At 47.0% G+C, this 24,949-nt stretch overlaps 3 protein-coding genes across 3 annotated transcripts; 1 reads left to right on the top strand and 2 right to left on the bottom strand.

Moving 5' to 3' along the window:
* Positions 1-1,529: 1,529 nt before the first annotated feature.
* On the top strand, positions 1,530-7,915 carry LOC118796000 (solute carrier family 12 member 9-like). Its single transcript, XM_036554828.1, has 13 exons — positions 1,530-1,746; positions 2,496-2,630; positions 2,974-3,111; positions 3,520-3,825; positions 4,172-4,279; positions 4,597-4,708; positions 4,877-5,034; positions 5,344-5,426; positions 5,678-5,802; positions 5,890-6,082; positions 6,439-6,613; positions 6,762-6,908; positions 7,029-7,915. The coding sequence occupies exons 1-13, from the start codon at positions 1,530-1,532 to the stop codon at positions 7,913-7,915; spliced, it is 2,784 nt and encodes a 927-aa protein (XP_036410721.1).
* A 1,457-nt stretch (positions 7,916-9,372) lies between these two features.
* Positions 9,373-13,669, bottom strand: LOC118796102 (PHD finger protein 23A-like). The gene is made up of 5 exons (XM_036554932.1): positions 13,577-13,669; positions 11,733-11,828; positions 10,532-11,438; positions 10,253-10,297; positions 9,373-10,144 (listed from the first exon to the last, which is right to left on the bottom strand). Exons 1-5 carry the CDS (start codon positions 13,586-13,588, stop codon positions 9,918-9,920), a joined length of 1,287 nt encoding a protein of 428 aa, XP_036410825.1. The 5' UTR covers positions 13,589-13,669; the 3' UTR covers positions 9,373-9,917.
* Positions 13,670-15,395: 1,726 nt separating this feature from the next.
* On the bottom strand, positions 15,396-24,367 carry LOC118795539 (ATP-binding cassette sub-family F member 3-like). The gene is made up of 21 exons (XM_036554106.1): positions 24,288-24,367; positions 23,509-23,656; positions 23,314-23,390; positions 23,094-23,149; positions 22,795-22,892; positions 22,545-22,667; positions 21,543-21,809; positions 20,822-20,902; positions 20,665-20,724; positions 20,389-20,445; positions 20,270-20,292; positions 20,078-20,133; positions 19,777-19,977; positions 19,336-19,412; positions 19,198-19,242; positions 18,939-19,071; positions 18,562-18,650; positions 18,340-18,431; positions 17,985-18,117; positions 17,565-17,652; positions 15,396-16,498 (listed from the first exon to the last, which is right to left on the bottom strand). Exons 1-21 carry the CDS (start codon positions 24,358-24,360, stop codon positions 16,340-16,342), a joined length of 2,136 nt encoding a protein of 711 aa, XP_036409999.1. The 5' UTR covers positions 24,361-24,367; the 3' UTR covers positions 15,396-16,339.
* Between the last annotated feature and the right edge of the window lie 582 nt (positions 24,368-24,949).

Genomic DNA, 24,949 nt, shown 5'->3' with positions numbered 1-24,949 from the left:
TCTGTCAGAATATGTGAACCTCCAAATATCTTTTCACAAATTCTGCAAATGTTTTATAATCATGTTGGCCATTAATTTTGCACTGGCGTATGATAATGGGCTTTATATGAAATGTAAATATATCAACTGAAGACGTTTTCTCTCACACTGTGATCGTATATGGTTAAAACAGGTTGTTGGGAATGCACGGAAGATATAACTCCTTATCCATGGATCACTCTCAAATATCACCCATGTAGGTTTTCGAAATAACCAAAAATCCAAACAAACAGGATTTATTTATTTCGAAGCCAATCTGAGGGAAATATAACTGTGAATAATGGTGAATTCTGACAGGCCTACACACTTGTGGGTTTAGATCCAGCTTGAACCAAACCTTCGGCATCTTTAATGTTGATTTCACTTGATAAACATGCTCCAAACTCCTGCTTAGGTTGATCACCATCCTGGGGAGGGAAACATTCCTCATTAAGCGTAATCTCTACATTTTTTTCTTCTTTATTTTGTTTACATTTCATTTAATACCATGAATTAATTGTATCATCTGTCTTTCTGATAAGCAAATATATCATCATTATTAGCAGTTGTACTACTCGCGGTAATAATAAGAAAAAGGATAAAAGTAGGCCTACACTTTTGTACATCTTGCTTGCTTTCTCATGCAACTCAGACCGATTCTGTACCTTTCAAACGGTGGCCCGGTTTTCGCAAGCATCCTACATTTTCATTGATGGCAGCAATCGTGTATTTCTGTTACTATGCTCATGCTGTCAAGGTTCCGTCACTCTTCAAGAATATTTTGATGCCCTGAATTATATTGGAGTCTCTCGTTAATCTATAACTTTCAGTAGGTGGCGCTAAAAACTAACTAAACTTTTTCTTTGTGACGTTAATCAGATCGCAATTAAGCGCACATGATACCTAATTTAGAAAACTACGGTGTTTATTTCCTTGTTTGATTGTTTAACCAAGTGATGTGCCTGCCATTTAGCTTAGTTATGCATCATATACGATATTGTTTTCAAATATATAGTTTAACTAGCTACAGGACAGAGAGTATTAAGAATGGGCATTAATTACATGGTAAAATGTGTATCAGCAATTAAGACGCTTTTCTACAGCTTGGGAAATTAATTAACTGGGTGGAAGCGAAGGCTCGATCATGTGACTCCAGCCCCCAAAAAAACTCACAAATATCACATGAGAGGACCACCTAGGCGGCTGAACAAGTGGAAAGTGGAACCATGCGCTGAGAACTTTAAAATGCGAGCGTCGGGGTGTGGCGGTTTTTAATTTTAATTATTCTGTCGCTGACCGAGAGTTTTACGGGTACATTAATCTTGACACACTCTGGGTTATAAATCTTTCTTGATTGTGTCTTATTTTGGACAGTGTTGCAAACGACGAAGTTTCGTTGCGGTGGACAGATTTTCTTATTAGGCACGTTACATACAGCGACGGTTTTTTGTTTGTGGATTTTATGTATTTGCAGTGATTTTTTTTTTACACCGTTTTTCACCCCTCTCGCCATGACGGAGCGGACGCCACTCCTGAACTATCGTCTCTCAATTAGCGTCCATGAGTCGGAAAACCTGCCCATCCCCGCTGGGAGCACGGCGAAGCCGTCCCCGGCGGTATACCGGCGGAAAATGGCCAACGTCCAGCCGCAGAAACTTTCCACCTTTTTCGGCGTAGTTATACCAACTTTACTCTCAATGTTCAGCGTCGTTCTCTTTCTCAGAATTGGTGAGTGGATGTGATTCATTCTTGCACCGTCACGTATCCGTTTAAGTTCAAACGTTCACGTTCAGACGGGCGCATGTTTATAGACTCCCTTGTACACGCCACAGGTATATTTTTTTGTCCGGAAACTTAATTATAGAAATGTAGCTGCAAACAGCAGCCGTGAGCTTGCCAAGATGGATAATCAGAGGCATGTAATTAGGAATTTATCTAGCGCGGACGTGGAACAGCAAATGCTGATAATGGTTTTTTTTGTCACTCCAGAAGTAAAATGGTAAGGTGTCCCAAAAGCAACTCAAAACCGTTCAAGACTTGGTTAAAGCCTTATGGCTCCAGGCCACATTTTGGCCACGCACACATGCCTAGAGCCACGTAGAACCGATGAACTGCGCTGTCCAACAATGGTGGGAAAGTGTACATCAGATTTAAATACGACTTAAGTTAAGTTAAAACTGAATTAAAGTTGGTAAATAATACTGATTTAGAATGAAAGACATCTGTACCTCCTGGTAAAAGGACATGTCATATATTGCTTGCTTAAATTACTGCATAAGTAGCTAACAAATGTTTTGTTTTTTTTATATTCACTTGAAGGTTATAGTTGCACACAGAAGGAGCATTATCTCACTTGAATTTGTGTCTCCGTGTGGGCGCGCGTGTGCATGTGCATCTGTGCAGAGGTGTGTCCCTGCGTGTTTGTGCGCCTGCCTGTGCTGGCTGTCTCCTCACTCTTGTGCTGCTCGTTTCTGCAGGGTTTGTGGTGGGCCAGGCTGGGCTGTACCAGACCATCGCCATGTTCGTGGTGGCGTACTTTATCATCAGTATGACTGTGCTTTCAATCTGTGCCATCTCCACCAACGGGGCGCTGGATGCTGGGGGAGCCTACTGTATCCTCCCGTCTCTAGACCCTCCCAATCTCTTGTCTCTCACTATCCCTCTCACACCACTTCCCCTCAGTCTCCCATCAAATCCTGCCTGGTCTCCCTCAATATTCCTTTCCTACTCTGACCCCCATCCCTGCCCCTTCCTCCTCCCCTTCCTCCTAACCTTACACCCCAACCTCCCTTATGGAAAATGAATCTGTCTGAATACAATGTGAAGGTGTGCAGGGAGAAATGGACTGTATGACCTTACACCAGGCGGTGGCCTGACTCCATCTCTTTGTCTGTCACCACCACTCGGCCTAGGCAGCCAAATGCAATGCGTTTCCATCTTGACTCCTTGCTGCAGACATGATCAGCCGCGCCCTCGGACCAGAGTTTGGGGGCAGCATTGGGATCATGTTCTTCTTCGCCAATGTGTGCGCCAGCGCCCTGTACGTGCTGGGGCTAGTCGAGGCCATTCTTGCGTCTTTTGGCATTCCAGAGGGTATGTTTGTTCTGATACGAGTTTGGGGAATGGTGTGAGTCAGTCTGCTCAATGCAACCTCCTTTATTTCCCAGTTTCCTGCAGAGCTGAAACCCCAGAGCCACAGACATGGCTAACACATCTGAACTGGTGATTCTATAGCCTACCAGCTCTTAATTCAAAATCGGATCAACAGAACTGTTTAAAATGTTGCTTAAAGTGCTCAAAAACTGGGTAGCATACATCAGAAAATATAACCAAATGGCTAATATTCATTTGCTGACTAGTTAAGCATTTAAGTGCTTTTAAAACTCACATGGCTAAACTGAATCAAAATTGGAGTGTTTCAAATCATTTCTTGCTGTAATGGTCTTTAAATTCCTGCTGTCAGCAGTGGCTAAATTTTTTTGTGCCCCTGTCCTTTCCCAGATGGGATGGTGGCCGCTGTGAATGCCCAGCGGGTCCTGCCGGGGGGTTACTGGTGGTCCCTGCTCTACGGGACGGGCATCCTCCTGCTCTGCCTTGTGGTCTGCCTGGTGGGCGCCGACATCTACGCCAAGGCCACCTTCCTCATCTTCCTCATCGTCATGCTGGTGCTGGGCATAATCTTCATCAGCTTCTTCGCCGTCAGCCCCCGGGTGGTGCTCCTGCCCCCGCCTGCTCTCAACTCCTCCGGCCCCGTCAGCGCCAACTTCACCGGCTTCAAGCTGGACACCCTGCTGGGCAACCTTATGGGTGAGAGCATGCAGGGATTTGGGGTTTCCTTACTTTACTTTCTGCATATTCGCAAGTAGTATTGCAAATTTAAGTCCAAAGACCAAGTCCTAATTATCCCAGTTTAATTAGCGTGGCGGTCTCCAGTTCAGTCATAGCATTTTGATGCTCCTCTAAGTGCCAAGGGAAGTGCTATGGTTTTATCAAGCCCTTTGGAAGGTGCTTGGATGAGCTGAATGTACTGTTCTGTTGACTTGAACCCACAGCCCCCCCCCCCCATTTTAGAATATATTTGCCTGTGATATTTGGAGTGTGCACCCTGGATGTCCCCCTGTTGAGACTTCTGCACCTGTCCTTACTCCTGCAGGTGATTACACAGTGGACTACACCACGGGCACCATGATGACTTTCGCCACAGTCTTTGCGGTATTGTTCAATGGCTGCACTGGAATCATGGCTGGATCCAACATGTCAGGTGAGTTGGTGGCATGCCAGCAGGGGGCAGCATGGAGCCAGGACAAAGTACTGCTCGCTCTCAGTGAGCCTCTCACCCTTGTCATGGCTAGTTGTATAGGCCCACAGGTTCTGAGTGCTGCTGAGCTGTGTGTGTTGGGTAGTGGCGGTTATGCAGGAACAAGAGGCTGCTTTAGAGGAGTATAGTAGGGTGGGGGAGGGGGATGCTCTGGAGTTGGGTGGTTTTGATGTGCAGAGTTTACAGTGAATTAAATTGGATGGAAACGCCGTTGGTAATGCGGAGGCTGTTCTCTCTCTGTCCTTGTTCACCTGTCATAGGGGATCTGAAGAACCCCAGTTACTCCATTCCCCGTGGGACCATCACCGCTGTCATCTTCACCTTCATAATCTACAATCTGCTGAGTCTGCTGGTGGCCTGCTCTTGCGATCGGTCAGTCTTTCGTTCCATCTGTCCCTCTACACTCACAATTATTTCTCATTCAGGAGGTCTCAATGAATCTTGGCTTTCTTTGCCGCCTTGCCTTGTCTTCTTACATTTTTAAAGCATTATTGTGAATTGTTTGTGTATTGTTTTGACCCCCCCCCCCCCAATCCTCAGTATTCTGCTGCAGAGGGATTACAGTTTTCTGGGGGATATTAACATCTGGCAACCCTTCGTGACAATCGGCTTGTACTCATCCACCCTGTCTGCCGCCATGAGTAACCTGATCGGGGCGTCCCGTATCCTGTACGCCCTGGCGCGGGATGACCTGTTCGGTGAGGCCCTTTCTGCTCCTGTCCTCAGTCGCCCTGTTGACTTGGTACGACAACAGAAAGCGGGTGTGTCCCACTCAGTTCCCCACCACAGCGGTACGCCCTTCAGCCAATGTGCTACACTTCAGCCCTGGTGCCAGGCCACGAGTGCTGGGCAATTGAGTCTCTGGGCCCTTTCTCTCCATTTCTTTCTGGCCCTCTGCAGGCATGTCTTGCGGTTGAAGCAGTCAGGTTTCATCAGTGTTGGCGAGAGCTCTGCGAAATGCAGGGGTGGATAAGTCTCTTGATGCGCTTTCGCCTCTACCCCTTCAGGCAGAGCTCTGTCCCCAGCGAAGATGACCTCTCTGAGCGGGAACCCCTGGATGTCCGTGCTCATTTCCTGGTTCCTGACCCAGGTGAGGGTGGTTGGGGGGTGATGCTGCAGTGTGGATTTCTCATGAGGGTCATGGCCTTTCATCGCTGGTTACAGGTGGGTGGAGGGATTGTTGGGAATGTCAGGAAATGAGTTATGAGGCTCTGGAGTAGGTTTAATCTGCCATGGCATATTCCAGCAGGCCATCTGTGCTAGGTGGTTAATGCTGGCATTTAGTAACGATAGTGTATGGTATATGTTACTGTGTAAGAAGACCTATGTCTCTCCCTCTAGCTGGTGCTGTTTGCAGGGAAGCTGAACACCATCGCCAGTGTTGTTACCATCTTCTTCCTGCTGGTGTATGCTGCTGTGGACCTGGCCTGCCTGGCGCTTGAGTGGGCATCAGCACCTAACTTCAGGTACTACCCCCCTGACCTCTGACCCTTGCTGCAGATGTTTCCCACTTTGGAACAATAAAACCAACCCTCTACCACTCCCTTTCCCAGGCCCACGTTCCGGTACTTCACCTGGCACACCTGTGTGCTGGGAATTCTGGGATGCGCAGTAATGATGTTCCTGATCAATGCCATCTATGCCTCAGCCAGCATTGCCTTCATGCTGCTGCTGCTACTACTTATCCACTATCTATCCCCCACCAGCAGCTGGGGCTACATCAGCCAGGCACTCATATTCCACCAGGTATATACTCTTACACACACTCGGACTGCAGGTATGTAGAGTACCAGTCAAAGGTTTGGACGCACCTGAATAAGATAATGGAAACATGCGTTCAAAGCCATTTTGATCTAAAGACTTATGCTTAAATGCTTGAAATTTGTTTCTTAAATATAAAGTTGATGCCTATGCATGAATTAGTTTCCATAAATTTAAATATTTTGGCTACTTTAATTCAAGTAGTTTTTTGATCAAAGTTTTTGGTCACTGTATAATTCCATTTGCGTAATTTCATAGTTTTGATGTCTTTAACTACTATTCTAAAATATGGAAAACGCATCCCTGGGGGATAAGTTTCGCCCTGCCCTGACCTTGTACAGGTGCGTAAGTACCTGCTGATGCTGGATGTGCGGAAGGACCATGTGAAATTCTGGCGGCCGCAGGTGCTGCTGATGGTGGCCAACCCCCGCAGCAGCACCGGCCTCATCACCTTCATCAACGACATCAAGAAGAGCGGGCTGTACGTGCTGGGGCATGTGGAGCTGGGAGACCTGGGTACGAGAGCGGGGCGGAGGGGCGGGTAGGACAGAAGGGACTTGGCTGGAAATAGATGTGATTGGGGGTGATGTAGGAAGGAGTAGGAGTTGGCCGGGGGAGCTGCATCGATGTTTGTGACGTGTGTCTGTCGTCCACACCTCCACAGATGCGCTGCCCTCTGACCCCCTGCAGTCATGGTACGACTCCTGGCTTTCGCTGGTCGACCGGCTCAATATCAAGGCCTTCGTCAACCTGACGCTGGCTGACTCCGTCCGACACGGAGTCCAGCACCTGCTCTTCATCTCTGGCCTGGGTCAGTCTGTCATTAAGCCTCTTGCCTTGTCATACCTTTGCTTGTCCCTCATGCAGTCATTCTCTCTGTCCTTTTCCCCACTCTTAGACTGGCTCTTATGCTCTCTATCCCCATCTGCAGGTGGGATGAAGCCAAACACTTTGGTTCTGGGTTTCTATGATGACTGCCCTCCTCAGGATCATCTGCAGGACCACCCACTGCTGGTGGGCAGCTCAGTGGACACCCTCTACCCACCCCAGGACCCTGAGGAGAAGCTCCACTTCCATTTCCCTGCATTGAGGACTGGCGGTGCCAGTGGGGACAAGGCACTGGGGGCCCAGGAATACGTGGCTGTGATTGCCGACGCGGTGAAGATGCTGAAGAATGTGGCGCTGGCACGGTACTTCTGCCGCTTCGACCGGGCGGAGGTTCTGAGCAGGCGTGGCGGGGCGGGGGTCTTCGTGGACGTGTGGCCCGTGAACCTGCTCCGCCCGGACAGCACCAGCTACGTGGACACCTGCAGCCTCTTCCTGCTGCAGCTGGCCTGCGTGCTCAACATGGTGAGGGCGTGGCGCAGGGCGCGGCTCCGCCTCTTCCTGTGCGTGGAGGAGGGGCGGAGCCTGCCCGGCTCGGAGTGGAAGCTGGAGCAGCTCCTCCGTGACCTGCGGATCGAGGCGGACATCCACACCGTGCCCTGGGACCAGGTGGTGGCGCTGCACTGGCAGAGGAAATGCGAGGAGGCTCCTTGCTGCGAGGAGGAGGATGATGAGGAAGGCCTGGGGGATTATGTCAGCAGCTTCCCCAGCAACACCACCCGGCTCACAGACGAGTACCTGCAGGCAGTGAACCGGCTAGTGCTGGAGCAGGCATACCCTCCTCCCGCGGTGCGCTTCCTGTACCTGCCCCGCCCGCCGGCCGACACTCGCCGATACTCCGCCTACCTGCACCAGCTGGATCTGCTCACCAGAGACCTGGGCCCCACTCTGCTCATCCACGGGGTCACCCCAGTCATCACCACTGACCTTTGACCCTGCTTATAGGAAGGGGAGTTGGATTGGTCAGTTTGTACTGTAAAGAAAATGCTGCAACTCAACTTTGAGAAGAGATGTGATGTTTTTCCTTTTCATGCTTGTATAATGGTCATTGGCAAAATCCCATTATGTTTACAGAAGAGAATAGCCATGTGGAATGTACTAATAAGCAATGTATTTTAAGTGTTCTATTCTGGTGTGCAAGTCTTTTTGGGGGTTTGTCACTGTTTAACCATAGTGTGTTATGGTGACTTGGACACTGGTGTTTAAGACAATTGTGGTTTTCAAATATTGTATATTTTAATGAAAATTATGTATTAATAAATAAATGGATATTTTAAGTAAGGATGTTGTATTCATTGTGTTCAACTTGAAGTGGCTGAGTAATACTGTCAAATCTGAATGGTGAATATCCATATGTATAGCACCAATGGATTGTTCTGAAACAATCTGATCTGTAATGGTCTTGGAATCTTGGCCCAAGTAGCCTCCTACTTTTAACAAACTCCAGCACACTTGCAAGACTTCTTAACATGATTCTGGGTTTTGTTGCTCAGAGACTGAAAGGACCCATGCTGTCAGAGACCTGGGCCAAGCCATTCCCATTTTTTTATCCCTGAATCTCTAGTCCCAATGTAGGAAAAGCTGTGCTTTGGGTGTAAAGCACTTTTAGTTTATGAACATAATTTAGCTCTGTCTTGTCTAGCCAGTACTTTGAACACAGCTGGGTGTCGGTTATTTTAGATCAGAGACTTTGACATCATAGCAACATCTTGCTCAATGAACAAACCCACTCCTCAGTAAATGTGTGCCTCTGTTTCTCAGTTCTCACAGCCCAACTAAAATGAGTGAGTCAGAGTTCAAACTGATCTGTTTATTACTGAAAAGGCCTTTATATAGTTTTAAGATAGATATTTACAAGTCCAGAGAAAAGGATAGGGTCTGAGTGTAAGTCTAGTCACTGTGACTGCTGGTCTGACAGGACCTCAAAACAATCTTTAAAACAAAATGGGACAAATATCTGTCCAAGTATATACAGAGGATAACTCATGATCCCCACCCAGTCCTGGTGCCTCCAAAATGGTGAAAGTAGGGAGGCAAGACGGTAATGCTACATTCAGACCTCAGATAAAAGTGGCCCAATTCCAGTTTCTTCCCTCAGATGTGACCCAGTTCAAATGTTTTTAGAACAGTGTGAAAAGTGAAAAAAAAACACAAAGTTGCATCTTTTCAGTTCTACTGTGGAACTTATTACCAACACTGGAAATAAGTTGGGTATCCACCTACGTTACCTGCATGCAACCTGTGTGTCAACATTCAAATCAGAATTGAATGTGTTTAACATGGCCAGGTGCCTTTTACACCACTCTACAGATGATAGATTACTCTCATCATAATTCTGTGTGACTACACAGACAGCGTCTTTTGCTGTTGTTTATATGCGTGTGCAGGACAGGTCAGGACAGAAGTCTGTTTACACTGATATCGGATATGGGGCACTTTCAAAAATGAATATAAACAAACAAAAAAAACTGGATCCGAGCAACAATTCGGAATTAATCATTAAAGCTTGCAGTCCAAACTGCAGACACCCAGCTCGAGTATGGTGATTCAAAAATGGGCAGAATCTCTCAGCTGGCTCAAAAGTGATTGGAGGACACATTATGACACGTGCATACACAAATGGCCTGCAGTGTGTCCAATCAGATGAGGTTATAGCTGAGATCTCATAGTGCTTCTCATTTTCACCAAATACAATCTCGCTGTGTAGCAGCATTACTGAATGTGTACAGGGTACAGCTGTCCGACCACCGGGACTGTAAAAACTGTAGAGCAATGGGGCAGAAGGCTGTGCTCCTCTCGTAGCCATCAGTGAGTGACCAGTCCTAAGGCCCTGAGTGAGAGGAACTACCAACTGACTGATGGCCGGTGTATCTCTGCAGTTCAGGCAGAAGGTTAACTTGCAGCAGGAAGTGTCCTTGTCCCAGGACAGGAAGCGCTAGTCACTGAAGCGCTTGCGGGGCCCGGAGCGCGCCCGCCCCGACCGGCGGATGGTGTGCTTGGCGTCGCGGCAGTGCTGGCAGGTGAAGACGTCGGGCACGTGGTTGCGGCGGATCTTGGCGCAGGACAGGTGCACCCAGGTGCCGCACTCGCCGCACTCGATCATGGGACGCCCCGCGAACGGCTTCATGCAGAAGCAGGTGATGAGGTCCCAGGAGTCTTCCTCTAAAGTGAGGAGAGAGAGAGGAACCCTCAGGTCTGAGAACAGCCAAGAAGAGACCACCTGATGATTCAGGGAATAAGTACAGACTCACAAGTCATACATCAAGTTACCTTCAATCTGACTGTTGCTGGCCGATAAGTCCTCTGTACTGTCGGCTAAAATAACACAAAACATACCTCATAAATGCATTTAGTTACAGAAGCAGAAGATGAGAAGTGAGTACTATGGTGAAAATGACTGATGGACAAAAGAGAGCAGGAGACATGAAGGCAAAGAATTAACTCTTAACATTTAACTTGAATGAATACACATATGTCCTATTGTGCTGGAAGTCGCTCTGGATAAGAGTGACTGCTAAATGCATGTGATGTAATGAATTAGGCACTGACCGGAGATGGTAGTGGCGTTGCCGTCTGCGTCTTGGGCATCCTGGTCCATGTCGCTGCCCCCTTCGGTGTGGTATCCCGTGTCCTGGTCATCAGCGACATACCCCCTCAGACACCTCTCAATCACCAGGCGAAGGATGTCCGTGCCCCCGCCCTCTCCCTCGCTCCCCTCTCTCTCCTCCATCGGCCTGCAGCCCCTCTTCCCCCTCTCTGCCTCATCCTGCTCGTTGCTCTTATGCTTCTCCTTCTGCACATGCACAGTCCCATCCATCGCAGTGAGGTCCTCTTGCTCCTCCCTCTCTCCAATCTCCCCGGGAAGGGCTGTGATGTCACTGCTATGTGGTTCTGCGGTGTCACGGTCAGGCCGGTCACCCCGCTGGCCGATGAGATGACAGGTATCATTTGCGAGGTGAACAGGAGGAGGAGCTCTGTCTGTGTGGCTTTCCGCGGACCTCTCCAGAACATTCTGAGGTTCTGAGTCAGGCCGCTGTTTCTGCGCTGAAGATCTACCCATTCCAACGTGTGCGTTCCCACAATCCCCTGCACGGGGCTTGGGTGGGGGGAACAGCAGGGTGACAGGTTTGCAGTCTGCCACTGAACTCCCTCCCACAGTGTTATGGAGAAGGGTTCCATTTCTCCACTCAAACTGGGGCATCTGGTGAGTTGAGTTTATGAGGGGCTCCTTGGTTTTGGGGGACTTCAACCTCCTTCTACGAGGCCCTTTGTCCTCATGCAACACACCTCTCTTCTGTTTCTTTCTCTTTCCTTTCTCAGCTGTCTCTCCTTCATTGCCTCCAACCCTCTTCGCCAAAATGGGGCCACAGGGTGAGCCAGGGAAGGAAGAAGAGGAGACCCGGCTGTCACCATAGTTTGGGCTGTCTTTTGGTGTGCTGTTATTACACTTCCATTCCTGGAGGGGGAGGCAAAAAAAAAACATTTTCGGTAGAGGCAAACATTTTAAAGTACCCAGAAAACTGAAAGCTAACTTCGCTCAAATTTAATTTGTTATTTAACCAAATTTAACCCCAGCTAAATAAGCACAACCACATGCACAGAACCGAAAGCAACATTTATTTTATTGTGGCATTTTATACGGCAGGAAGAAGCACTGTAGGTATACAAGTTAAGAATAAGTAACAAAGTACGGCCATAATGTGAGGTTATGCAATAACTTTTCTTGAGCTGTTGAATGCGTACTGCATACCTCTGAAGGATTAGGGATATAACCAGTGTACGCCAACACAAAAGTGCAGAACTGGTTGAAGTCCTCAACCGTACGTTTTCTCTTCATCGGTGGCTGCTGAAACAATCAAATAATACACACATTGTTATCGTCGACATTGCACCACTTAAGAAACAGACAGATCGTCAAACGCACATCTCTTTTCCGAACAAAACACAGGGTATGGGGAGCGCGCAAACAGTACGTGAGCTTGTTTGAAATGCGCGCTCACGGTGTACCGAAGCAGCGCACGGTAGGCGGTGTCTGAGCTACAAGGGGTTGCAATGTAACGAGTCACCATCCAATAACTCCAACCGTATTACATAAGCGATTCCCAAATGCGTAACAATCGCCTGGCGTTTCGCTTTTGGATGGCTGGTAATCGATGGTGATGCTTTTAGACAAATTCAAGTAAAACACGTAGGCACCAACACCGATATTCACAACCTTGGTCAGTACCTTTCTAGTGTAGCTAATATGTATCCCACTTTGTGTTGTTACAAAATCAGGAGTGTAAACTACTTAGTTTGCAATAAAATGTCTTCCCTTTAGACTTCGAATAGCTTCAGTTGACAATTTTTCGGTTCGTCAGATAACAACAGACGTTTAAAGACCAAAGTCAAACGTAAAGCTGTGGTTTGGAGAAAATGTATCGATGTAACGGAATTTCGTCAAATTCGGTGTTTTACTCATATACAGAAACCCGTCACACGATACATTTTGTTCAATTGCCGTTTACCGCGTCCCTTACAGCTATTAGCAAAAATCGTTCACCGGATAACCACCCACGAGGAAACACTGGTTTGATATTAGAAAACCGAATGCAATATTTTTAATTTATGATACAGAAAATCAAACGAAGGAACGTTTGGTTAAATCCATCTACTAAAAGTTCAGCCTGTGACAATGACCAGAAAAGCAAAAATGACTTGGGTTAGTAATCATAGAAACAGTCTTTTGTTTGTCTTCAGCGTCTGCCGAAAAGCTAACGAATCAAAAAAAAAAAAAAACACCTTGAATAGCCTACTTCCATCCATTTGGTGAGCGACTTGGAAAATCTCACCTACCGCTTTGGTCTTGTCGATTTCGACGTTTAAACACTTGGGTTTCAAACTGGTATGCCTTAACACCTTTCTTATCAACTATGAAAAGAATCGCTAAATAATGGAAGCGCGATGAAAACTGAAACTGGAATCCGTATGACATACAGTGTTCCAACAGAAAGAAAGCTCGGAGCTTAAGGTACAGACATCTGAAGCAAAAACAACTTTTATTTTCTTCATTCGCTTTGTGTCCTTTATGTAGCAGGCTTACACACTGGTTATCAAGCACACACGATACAACTCGCCGACATAGTACCCCCTCCCCTTTTCTGACATCTTAAACATAAATCCTTCTTTTCAATAAAGATGGCGACGGCGATATTTAACCTGTCGTGATATAGACGACCACGTTATAATGACAGATTAAACAATGGAAGCATATACATAAAAAGGTGTGTCTGCCTTGTGATGATGTCGGCTGTGCAGCCTTGTCAATAAAGATCACCATTTACTGCCTGCGTTTCAGAGATATAAGAAACTCCTAATGTCATAGTTTCTCGTAGTTACTCTGTAAATATCCCATGTAACACAACCGCAAAAGAGGAAAAAGCTCGGACATACATTTCCGCCACATTTCGCGGTGACAAACAGTAACGGGGACTCCGCGACTGCAGGCACACCATTAACACATTTGTTTTCGCAGGGCGCAAAAGAGAAGTCAAAGATCGTTTGTTTTCATAGGACTCATAACAGTTATCATTGAGACTGATCATACATTCTTACCTGGGCTATCATTGGTAGTTCCAGCGGAAGGTCTTGCACTGTAAAGATTTGCTTGCTCCTCAGCCAAGAGATCCTTAATTAAATCACGCCGCTGAGGACGAGTTTTTTCAAGTTCAAGTGATGATACAATGACACTGTTTTACTGAATGAACACGGGGGTTGATATGGCGCGGTGATGATCAAAAACACGACGAGACCCCAATCCAAACATGCTGGGGAAAAGGAAAACGGAAGGTCGAAATATCTAGGAGCGAATGGCTTTAGATTAACCCAGCTTTACCGTCTTCGGCACGAAAAACTCCGGATGGAATGTGTGTCTGTGCATTCACGACACAGTTGCTGAAGCGGATATCAAAATGTGCGAAGAAAATGACCCGTCCAAACCAAGGCGATGTGTCAAATTGTCGCCAATCTCTTTCAAACGGAAAAACTCCCCTCATCGGCACACATTTTCTGAATGTCTCGGAAAATAAGAACGGTGTGGTTGTAACGGATGACGAATCTGCATGAAAAGATTTGTCATTTGCATCGTCTTTTTTTTTCTCCGAGATCGGACACACTTCGGGGGGGGGGGGGGGAATATGCAAAAGTAGCTGCACTCGAGAAAACGACACTTAAGACTTCACACGATCTGTTCTAGTGACGTCACTTTGGTTGACACAACTGAGCCACTTTACTCAAACGAATGTGGCAGAGGGGGTACCTCCGAAACGCTCAAGTACGTGAGTGAAACAAAAGTGCAACACAGTTACACTGTCATACTATCCAGATAATTTCAAATTTATTTTTACCCACAACAGCACATGGTCAAGACCTTATGAACGCATCCAGACGAAAACGACGCGTGGGAAGGTATTTGAGAATTCCCCCCATCGCATTGGTATTAGAATGTCCAAGTGCTGGCAAAATGCCACAGTAATCGACCACTTTTGCGGATACTGTTGGGGGTTTCAAGTAGGCAAGAAATTTCTTTTGATCAGATTGGATGATTCTGTTCCGATTTTATGTACTATGGACACTTTCCGTTTATATGGACTGGACAACGGTCGATTGCATGGATTACGTTTTTCTTGTGTAAGGTTTTCTTTGCAAGCGACGAGTAGCAGTCGTGCAAATGCACGCCCCCCTCACTCGTTCACCGAGAGAGGGGGTTCCCCTCACAGACGACACAAACGAAAACCTAGCGGCATCCGAGTGTTACCGCTACACGTAAAAGAGGTCCTTATTTTCAGTGCACCTGTTTCACCTACAAAGAAATATGAACTTCTTTGTTTAATCGTGGGGTTGTGATAATCCTAGGCAAACCGTCCCCCTTGGAGCTCGGACCAACAACTTTCACTTCACATAACTGCCTGAGGGGAAAGTTGTCTGTATAACTGACAGGATACAGGATAACAGGAATTAAGAATGAATTAAGACATTAAGAAATCTACAGATACATCAGACCCTTAAACAATGAGCAAACTCACTTGTGTTGGAGGGTACCTCAGTATTAGTGGCTTATATATAGACAGCAATAAAACCTTGTGAAATGAGACATATGTCATGGTCAAATTAGAGAATAACCTGGTCCAACAGAACCACACTCGCAAGATTCATATGCTTCATCTATCACTGTACACCGAAAGACCCTCACTTCCTGGACAAGAGAGGAGCACAGCATCTGTCAGATGGTTCACCTGTAATCTGTTCACCAGCATCTTTTCAAAGTACAGAGTTTTTCCATCAAAGTTTAGTAGTGTGATATGGAAGAAACGCCTCCTCAGTCCTTCTACATAGCTATTTATTAGCATATTATTATGAACATTTAAATCAGGTATTCATAATTTACGTACAGCATCAAAACTTGAGAAACCATGCTCATTTCTGATGGTATTCTGAAATGCACGTATACAGTACATGGACACTGATTTTCCTCCAGTGTGGCTGGCTGGCTTGTCTATACAGGGGGGTACCAGGGCTAAGACAAAAGAGGATTTATTTGGCTCCATAAGAACCCCAGCTGTCACACATTCTCCCAACCTTTCTGTAACACTGTGACAACATAATGTTTGCAATACAATGTCACACCAGTATTATGCATTCAGCTGGGATCGTGTCAAGTTAAGAAGGGACAGATCAGCATGACCTGGTTTCTGCCACAACCCCCCGCCCCCCACACACGCACACACACAGGTTTACACACACACACACACACACACACGCACACAAGCCTGCCTAACACAAATTAATGCAGCCCCACCCCACTCCTGTTTTCTCACTCATCTTGTTGCTTTAATTGCTTTCAGTCTCCTGGTGAAAGTGACCTGGATTTTCGCCTGCTGTTATCAGCCTGCACAGAGGCTTCCAAGTGTACTGTACTGTAACCACCTCCTCCAGCAGTCACAGAATGGTCCTTACCCCCACCAGTACTTAATGAACTAAGGCCAATCCATGGTGTTGAGAAAGGGGGGGAGGAGGCAAACTGGGTCAGGGTATCACCTCAGCCAGGCTTGTGCTGGGCTTCTGGTCAGGCTGAGATGCCCTCTGGGTTGACTTGGTGATCAAGCTGAGTTGCTGTTTATGTTTAGCTGGCAGTTGGGTTGAACTGGCAATACAGTTGAGTTGGTGCTGGGATGTAGCTGGCAGTCGAGCTGAACTGATGGACGGGTTGGATTGACGGAGCAGTTGAATTAGGCAGCTGTAGTTGTAGTCAGTTGGCAGTTTCTGCATGTTTGCGGAGACGCTCCGCCTGTGCAGCTCTTGTGTCCTTGGCATGCACCCTCACAGGTAGCCCTCCTTTCGGAACTGTTCCTGCAGGATGTCCCGGTACTCGTCGAAACCGCCTTCCACGCGCCTCACCTTCCCCCCCTCGCACACCCACAGCTCCTTACACACCAGCCGGATCAGCCGCTCGTCGTGGGAGACCAGCACCACCCCGCCCTGAGAGAGAGAGAGAGAGAGAGAGAGAGAGAGAGAGATACACACATACAGACAGGGAGGGAGAGAGAGAGACAGAGAGAGAGAGAGGGGGGGAGGGAGAGAGAGAGAGAGAGCGAGAGAGAGAGAGAGAGAGGGGCACAGTGATTACCTCTGTTTTATTCAATCCCATTCTGGGAAAGAATTAGTAATCATGCCGTGATATAGCCATCAATTCTGAGCCGAGAGGTTTAATCCCCCTTGCACACACACATATGCACATGCACAAACACACACACACATATATTCACTGTGTATGTGATGTTCCTCACCTTTACTGTAGTAGGAATCCACCCCGCTCATTTCTTATTAATCAATACAACTAACTCATCTGTTATGCTTTCCAGGTTTCAAGACCATCTTGGCAGCAAATTACATCTCATACAAACCCTGCAAGGCATTTTACATTTGAATGGAGAGAAAATTCAGACTTGCTGTGTCTGTTGTGGACCAGAGCCAGAGACTAGTAATGTTGAAAGGATGACTGTCTATCCCTGTCCATGAAATTTTATGAAATAACAGCTTCCTCATAAAAATGCCAAAGTATTTGTTGGTCAAAAATAGCCACCTACACATGTTTTGAGAGCTTATATTGAGATAAAAGCTAATGACTTGTTGAAGAGTGTCAGTGACTCATGTGTGCTGTTTGATCTTGAAATGATTCATTGCATTTATTTTGCATGCCAAATGCAGTGTAAAGTCAGGAACAACATGAAAATCTGGTGTTTTCCCTTTAACAATGCATATCTGTTCTTCACCAGTGCACCGCCCCCACCTGACCTAAGCCCCCAATGAGCGCTGGCCAGCCATACCCAGCTGACCTATCAGACGGTAAATGGAATTTCTATAGCAACAGCAATGGCACAGCAACTTCACTGCTTTCAATCTTTTCCCTTGGTGTAAGTTTGACTGCCCAGAGGAATGGCTGGTTTAGACTTAAGTTTTAAAGTTATTTAATAATTTGATATTTGTTTAACTCGGTTCAACTATGAAGAGTGGCTTCACAGGGTCAGGGTTAGAGAAGCTGTACCTTGAACTTGTTGAGAGCTTTTGCCAGGGCCTCAATCGTCTCCATGTCCAGGTGGTTAGTTGGCTCATCCAGGACGTAAAAATTTGGGCTGAGAGAGGAAGGGAGAGAGGGAGGAGTTGGAAGAAAAGGTGGGGTTAGTAGCCAGGTGCACATTGACACAAACTCCTCAGAAAAGATTACATGAAAACTGAAAGAAAAGACCTTAAACTGTGCTAAAATTAACACACAGAAAGGGGGCAGAGGGGAATCACATTACAGTGTGACAAATGAACACAGACATATGGGTACACATTAATGCAGACAGACAGCTTCGATAATACAGACACACACACAGGCAGACAGACATGAACACACACACACACGGACATGTGGACAGATGGACTGACAGAGGGACACAAGGATACACCGATTCTAAGGTACCAGGGCATGGTCATCTGCGCAAAGGCCACTCGACTCTTCTGGCCCCCTGACAGACTAGCCACCGGTCGCATGGCCAGCTCTCCTGTAATCCCATACCGGCCCAGCTGGTGCCTGTACTCCTCCTCCGGCCGGCCTGGGAGGAAGCCAATGGCAGGGGGGCGGGGGAAAAGGGTGGAAAAGAAGTAATGAGAGGAAAAGAGAGAAGGAGGGTGGGAAGGGGATTTATAGACACTCAGCTCTGTGTGTTTCAGTGCATAGCTCACCATGTGTGCATGCATATGCATATTTTTATGTGTGCGTATGTGTGTTTAAACAATATGTAAATGCATCCAATGTAATGTCATGCAAACAGTACCTGGGAACTTGTTGAGCAGCAGCTCCACTGAGCACACATTCAGGTCCAGCTGGTCCACATGGTGCTGGCTGAAGTAACCGATCTTCAAATTCCTGTGAAAGAAACTCTTATTTACTCACACACCGATCCTACATGCACATATACGCACACGCATGCTTCACCCAGACAGACACGCTCACACCATGGCTCCCTAATGAGTATGGAGGCTCATGTCAGACTCACCTGTGAGCGTGTCGGACGCCGTTAATGGGCGTCAGTTCCCCCATCAGCAGTTTTAACATGGTGGTCTTCCCTGCTCCATTCTCCCCAACCTGAGAAAAGAGAAAGAGATCAACAGAGTAGGAAAGGAATGGATGGAAAAGAAAGGTACAGAACAAGATATGAGGGGGAAAACCATGAATGAAAGCATTAGGTGTAATAATGACAGTGGTATGATTGGAAGCTATAGCAGCAGTACTGTGGCAGCAGTACTGTACCAGTAGCAACAGTATTTTACCAGTAGTAACAGTATTATAGCAACAGTCCAATAGCAACATTACAGTGACAGTAGTATTGTAGCGGTGTCAGTGTTAGCATTAGCATCTCAAAGCAATACATACGATGCAGATTCGGGACTCCAGGTCAGCAGACACGCTCAGCCCGGCGAAGAGCCGCTGGTCTGGACTGTAATAGAACTCCACCTCATCCAGCTGCAGCACCGGAGGGGACAGCTTCTCAAAGTTATCCGGGAACCTGACACGTGCACAGACACATGTACACACCGAGAGACATTACAATGCAGCACAAACAACACAACCTGTGGGCCACTGTATATTAGCTGCGGTAACTGTATTTGTAAAATCCATGACAGTGCCTTACTTTAACGTGACCTCCGACTCCTTTTCTATAGGCTTGAGTTCTGGCCTGGAGCAGAGGGAACAGGGTGGGGTTAAAGATTGAGATACAGGTGGCCTAGGGAGTGAAATGTGAGATGGGTAGTGTAAGGCTGAGACTCACAGTTTCTCCAGCAGTTTGAGCTTGCTCTGCACCTGTGCGGCTCTGTTAGCATTGTACCGGAATCTGTCAATAAACACCTGTGGGAGAGGGAGAGACACTGAGACGTGTGTATGCCTGTGTGTGTGTGTGTGTGTGTGTGTACGCATGTGTATAAGTGAAAGTGTCTGCATATTACATTACATTTAACTTATCTACCAGACACTCTTATCCAGAGCGACCTCCAGCACAAAAGAACAGAAGTGTATCGATTCAAGTTGAATGAACAACAGTGTCAGACCAGGCTAGTGAGTGTGAGCATAACACTATTCAAATCCTATGTAGGATTAAGAGTGTGCTTGTACATTTGTGTGAAAGTATGTGAGTATGTGTCTGTGTGTAGCAGTGTGGTGTTTGACAGTCTGTGTGTGTGTGTGTCTGTCAGCATGCTGGTGTGTGTCCTACCTGAATATGTTCTCTGTACTGAAGCTGAGCCTCATACTCTCTCTGCTGGTTCTTCAGACGGTCCTCCTTGGTTTTGACAAAGTTCTCGTAGTCGCCCCGGTAACTCTCCAGCCGCTGGGAGTGTAGGTGAATGATGTCAGTCACCACAGCGTTCAGGAAGTTCCTGTCGTGGGAGACCACCAAGATGGTCGACTGCCACGTCTGTGGGAAGGCGGGGCACAGGCGGTCATTTACAGAGACAGAGGACTACAGAAGTCAGTGTGTCACAGGTATAACTGTAGAGGCCAAAAGGACTAGACACCTGCAGGTAATTCTCTAACCAGAGAATGGCTCTGACATCCAACATGTTGGTTGGCTCTATGAGGAACAGAGAAAAAGAGCACAGACTGGTTAACACTACAAGGAAACCATTGTTCTCTGTCAGAATACCTGCATTGATCAATTACATATGAGCTCTGGCATTAGATCATTTCAGCGAAAAAATTCCACTCACCATCAAGTAACAATAGGTCAGGCCTACAAAGAGAAGAAAATAATATCTTAGTCACCCTTTGGCAATGGTTTAACTTATATATAATAAATCTGAGGGGCAAGGACTGAGGTGTAACTCACCTAGCGAAGAGAGCTCTGGCCAGCGCTAACCTCATCCTCCAGCCTCCAGAGAACTCCCTGCACAGAGAACACACACAAAGAGAGAAAGAGAGGTCATATGATATTACATCACTCATTTCCTTGGCAAGCAGCCTTCTCCATTTTGACAAACACCTCCAATTTCACAAACGATCATCAAGAACCAATCTCCTGCAATTACTGAGATGAAATGGGGTTTAAACCCAAAACCATCAAGTCCTGGGCACACCCACCAGCCCACGCATACTGAGTACCTACTTAGTTGGCTGCTGTTGCATTTTTGGGGAGAACCCCAAGCCCGCCAGGATCACTGAGGCTCTGAGAGAGAGAGGGAGGTGAATTAATTAAACACAGCCCGCATATGTAACCCCTGCCAAAGGAGATAGGATGGGAGCATCTTGCCTCCCAGCCTTACCTGGCAGGTGCCTTGTCTGCCTCGATTTCCTCCAGTTTGGCATAGATTTCTGACAGACGGACGCTCTCCAACCCATCCGCTCTGAGAGGCAGGCAGAGACGTATAGACAGGTCAGTTACCTGGAAACAGTCTGACACCTGGGGACCATTGTTATCTTCATTATGTGACCTAAACTCTTGGCCATGCATTTCAAACAACATCATAACAACAAACAATAATAATACAAATACTGTCTCAAGTCAAAATGCAGACAATGAAATAAACGCTTCAACACTAGGAGGCGCCAGCAAAGCACTCATTACTCTTTAAAAAGTAAAAGAACAATTTTAAAAAATGTTTACCACACTTCCCACCCCTGTACCATACTTCAACCCCAAATTTGACAAACGTCTTCCTCTTTCCCCTAATCCCATTCCCTGTGTATTGGTTTGACATTCAACTTGAATGGATACACTCCTGCTCTATTGCGCTGGAAGTCGCTCTGGATAAGAGCATCTGCTAAATTAATGTAATATAATCCCAGTCCACTTTCAACCTACCCTAAAAAATTCTAGAAAAAACATCTATCCCCCTATTCCCAGCCTTTCAATACTAACTTGCTTTGTCACCGATTGATGTGGCAGGGGGACGGTGTGAGAATGTGAGACACTGGATGAAATGTGTGAGTAAGAAAGCGTGTGTGCGTGTCTGCCTGTGTGCCTCCCGCGGGCAGCACACTCACGTCCCGCTGGCGATGCGGGCGTTGAGCTGCCGCTCCTCCGTCAGCAGCCCCTCGCGGACGGTGTCGCTCTGCAGGACGCTCTGCAGGGCGGGCGTGTCGTCGCCCTCCACCTCCTGCTCTACGTGCAGGATGGAGATGTGGGCCGGCACGCGCAGGCTCCGGCTCGCCAGCATCTTCAGCAGGGTGGTCTTCCCCAGCCCGTTCCGCCCGACCAGGCCGTACCGGCGCCCGCTGGCCAGGGAGAGCTCCGCCCCCTGCAGCAGGGACCTATCGGAGAGAGAGAGGGGAGTTTCACCCAGGACTTATGCACTAATGCACTCTGCCCATCTATCCATCAGTACTTCCATCACAATGATCTCAATCCATGTTTATTCAACAGCACTTTTCAGTAAGCACTTCAGTAAGGCAGGGAAAGGTAATTGTAAACTTATGATTAGTTGCTGTGTAGAGAAAGGGGAAGGCTAGCATACAACTGTGACCTAAAAACCATTCTGTAGCAGTGAGAAAAAGCCAAAATAGCAATAAAGGAATGTGAGACTGGGCTTCTGAGTGGCTTGGCTGGTTAAGGCGCTTGTTCCGTTCAGGCTGAGTCTGAGCTGTGACATTTTCATATAATGACTGTAGGAGTATGTAGAGGTGTAACTTTGTCATGCTCTAACTGTTTATGACATGCCTGTGAGTTGCTTGAAAGATGTCATTTGCTCTACTGTGGTGCACTAGCAGGAGCTGGCTGCCTGCTACTGTACTAGAGGGCTGCATTCATCTTAATTAAGTACTCTTACACAACCACAAAAGGCACTGCAAATAGGTGAGCTTTGTGTAGTACAAATGAGGACCCCAGAGTGGGTGAAACAGGAGAAAGGCATAAAACACTTAAAAAGGACTACAATATCTACAGAGAGAGACAGACTCAGAGAGTCAGTATGCAACATGGCAAGAGAGAGAGAAAATACAGACATACAGGCTAATAGAGAGATGGTCTCAGCCAAGGTCATCACTCACCGTTCCCCGAACGACACGTCGAAGTTCTCAATGCGGATGTCGTAGCTGCGGTTCTTCCCTGATGTATCGACTCGGTTGTCTTTCTTACTGCTAGCCTGACTGGCCGACGCCTCCTCCAGGACTCTGAAAGAGAAAGCGTCCTTACCCATCAGCCACCTCACCAGCAGTGCCCTTACCCACCAACATTCTGTGACCGTGCGCAAGTGGGTGTGCATGCCAGCAAGCGAGAGAGCATGCATGTATAACTCACAGCGGGCTGGACGTTTTCTGGGAGTCTTTTTCACTCCTCTTCTCATGCTTGGCTTTCAGTTTGGCCTCTGCCTTCTCCAACTTCTTGGCGTCCACTGTCTGTGGCGAAAAGGTTAATAGAAAGAGGTAAGTAGGAAGCGGAGAGTGAAGGGGAGGAAGAAAAGAAAGAGATGGAGAAAGAGGGAACATCCAGTCAGAGAATCAAAATCTTGGAAAAAAGTCTTCTGTCTATCCTCTATTGTTTTAAAAGTGAACCGCCATGGAGAACACAGCTAAGGAAAAAATGGCTCCAGTCCTTACTGTGTTCTGGTTACGCTTCAGCATCCAGATCCCATGGACATCATCAGAGGCACTGACTGAAGGAAAGGACCAGGAGAGACAGGGAGGTCACAATGAAGTTCATTCAAGCTGTGGAAACTTCATGTTCCAGACTTCACTATGATCTAATGTTCACAGCAGGGGAGAGACAGAATCCTGTGTACTAGCTGAGCAGTGAACTGTTGGCCACATTGACTCTTACCACATTCTGCATTAATCTGGGACAGCTGCACTGGAGCGTCCAGCAGCACCTGCTTCTGAGTAGGGAGGCAGTTATTCCTGAGGGGGCAGAGTGAGGGGGCAGTTACTACTGATGGGATAGACAGTTGGGCACTTATTCTAGAGGGGGCAATTAAAGAGGACACGTTTGTAAGGTGTGACAGCCTGCTCAACTCACAGCTTCAGTGTGTTGAACATCTGCGAGCAGATATCTCGGATGTCCTCCTCATTCTTACGGTCAGCCGACACCTCCTGCAGGACGCCTCCGATCGCGTCAAACACCTCGTCACCATCCTCGAAATCCGCCCCGCCGCAGTCCAACACACCTGAAACACGCACACACCAGCTCATGATCCTAGGTTGCGAAAGAGTCACAGTGTAGTTACCCTTGATGACTCACTGCGCGTGACGTAGTGGCTATGCGACAAATCCATGCCGTTGGTGATGCTCAAAAGATCAGCATCTTATATCTGTTCTATCAGTTTTAGATCCGTCGGCGACGGATGAGAGGGCATTACATCCCACTTGTACTACTGCAATGTGGAAGACCGACTGAGAACCTGTACACCGCAGTCGCCGCTAGCGTACCGACACTCACTTTTTTTTTAGCACATCCAGTTCGCGGAGGACAGAGCTGCGCTTGCTTTACCGTCGTTTTGTTGTGCAACTTCATTGCGAAAACTTATGGACACAACAGTCTTCGCTGATAAGACATTTTCAACACATATACTGGTGATTTACAACGAATACAGCTATCACGTTAGAAGTGCTAGTACGTCCACGTTTATCTTTCCCCCTCCTATTTTCCTATCGCCAGCAGTGATCCGATGAAGACAGTTTTTATCTCAGACAGTTTCTTCATCCCCATATTTGTGTGTTGAATGGCATTATTATTTGGCAGCCTTTCCGGGACTAGCGGAACCCGTCCGGCTCGCCCGAATACCTCACGCGGCTTACCCGTGATATAATCGAAGACTTCGGTGTCGATTTCTGGAAACTCGCTCCTCAGAATATCCACATATGTCGCCATGATACACCGGCTACGTCCGCAAGGAACGCGCATGTGCTCTTCCACAGCAAAGCCTACCTTTGTGCAGTGCATTGTGGGATGTGTAGTGTACAAACGTGATGTAGCTATTTAGAGTGCACTTACTTGTGAGAGTTAGAACTTAAGGTGAATCTGTTAGGCTTTGAAGCCTATGTCTGATGTTTGAAAGCCTATTGGTTTGGCCATGACTCTTATTTTTTCTGTGTCTCTGTCTTGGTCCACAAGTAAGTCATGCAATGCAATTTTTCCTCACATCTGGTACACTTTTTAGATCATAGTCTATAGATAGATGCAAGATCTATGCTCCAATATGGCCACAGAATGTGTCTCACACACGTCAGTAACATTCCACAGCACTCATTCAGTTCACATTTAACACATTTATCAGCTATATACTGGACAGTTATGAACAGCCATGACAAAGTACAATTTTATTTCTAACTTTTCACATCATTGCATTTATTACTAATGGAATCTTGATATGTGTTAAATACGTTTTCTTGACCTGGGTCATAGGCAATGCTCCTTATATTCCTGTAATGCATTTTTCACACAATTCATTCATTTTACC

This window comes from Megalops cyprinoides, chromosome 20, assembly GCF_013368585.1.
Source record: "Megalops cyprinoides isolate fMegCyp1 chromosome 20, fMegCyp1.pri, whole genome shotgun sequence".
In the NCBI taxonomy this organism is placed as follows: domain Eukaryota; kingdom Metazoa; phylum Chordata; class Actinopteri; order Elopiformes; family Megalopidae; genus Megalops; species Megalops cyprinoides.
This window is presented reverse-complemented; position numbering and strand designations above follow the sequence as displayed.

Excerpts from the sequence above, each read along its gene's own strand:
- LOC118796000 (XM_036554828.1), top strand. The coding sequence starts at position 1,530 with ATGACGGAGCGGACGCCACTCCTGAACTATCGTCTCTCAATTAGCGTC. Across the intron at positions 3,112-3,519 it reads GTCTTTTGGCATTCCAGAGG|ATGGGATGGTGGCCGCTGTG; the intron begins GTATGTTTGTTC and ends GTCCTTTCCCAG. Across the intron at positions 6,909-7,028 it reads GCTCTTCATCTCTGGCCTGG|GTGGGATGAAGCCAAACACT; the intron begins GTCAGTCTGTCA and ends CCCCATCTGCAG.
- LOC118796102 (XM_036554932.1), bottom strand. Across the intron at positions 11,439-11,732 it reads ATATCCCTAATCCTTCAGAG|GAATGGAAGTGTAATAACAG; the intron begins GTATGCAGTACG and ends CTCCCCCTCCAG. Across the intron at positions 10,145-10,252 it reads CAGCAACAGTCAGATTGAAG|AGGAAGACTCCTGGGACCTC; the intron begins GTAACTTGATGT and ends TCCTCACTTTAG.
- LOC118795539 (XM_036554106.1), bottom strand. The coding sequence starts at position 24,360 with ATGGCGACATATGTGGATATTCTGAGGAGCGAGTTTCCAGAAATCGAC. Across the intron at positions 22,893-23,093 it reads TGAAGCGTAACCAGAACACA|ACAGTGGACGCCAAGAAGTT; the intron begins GTAAGGACTGGA and ends TTTTCGCCACAG. Across the intron at positions 21,810-22,544 it reads GACGTGTCGTTCGGGGAACG|GTCCCTGCTGCAGGGGGCGG; the intron begins GTGAGTGATGAC and ends TCTCTCCGATAG.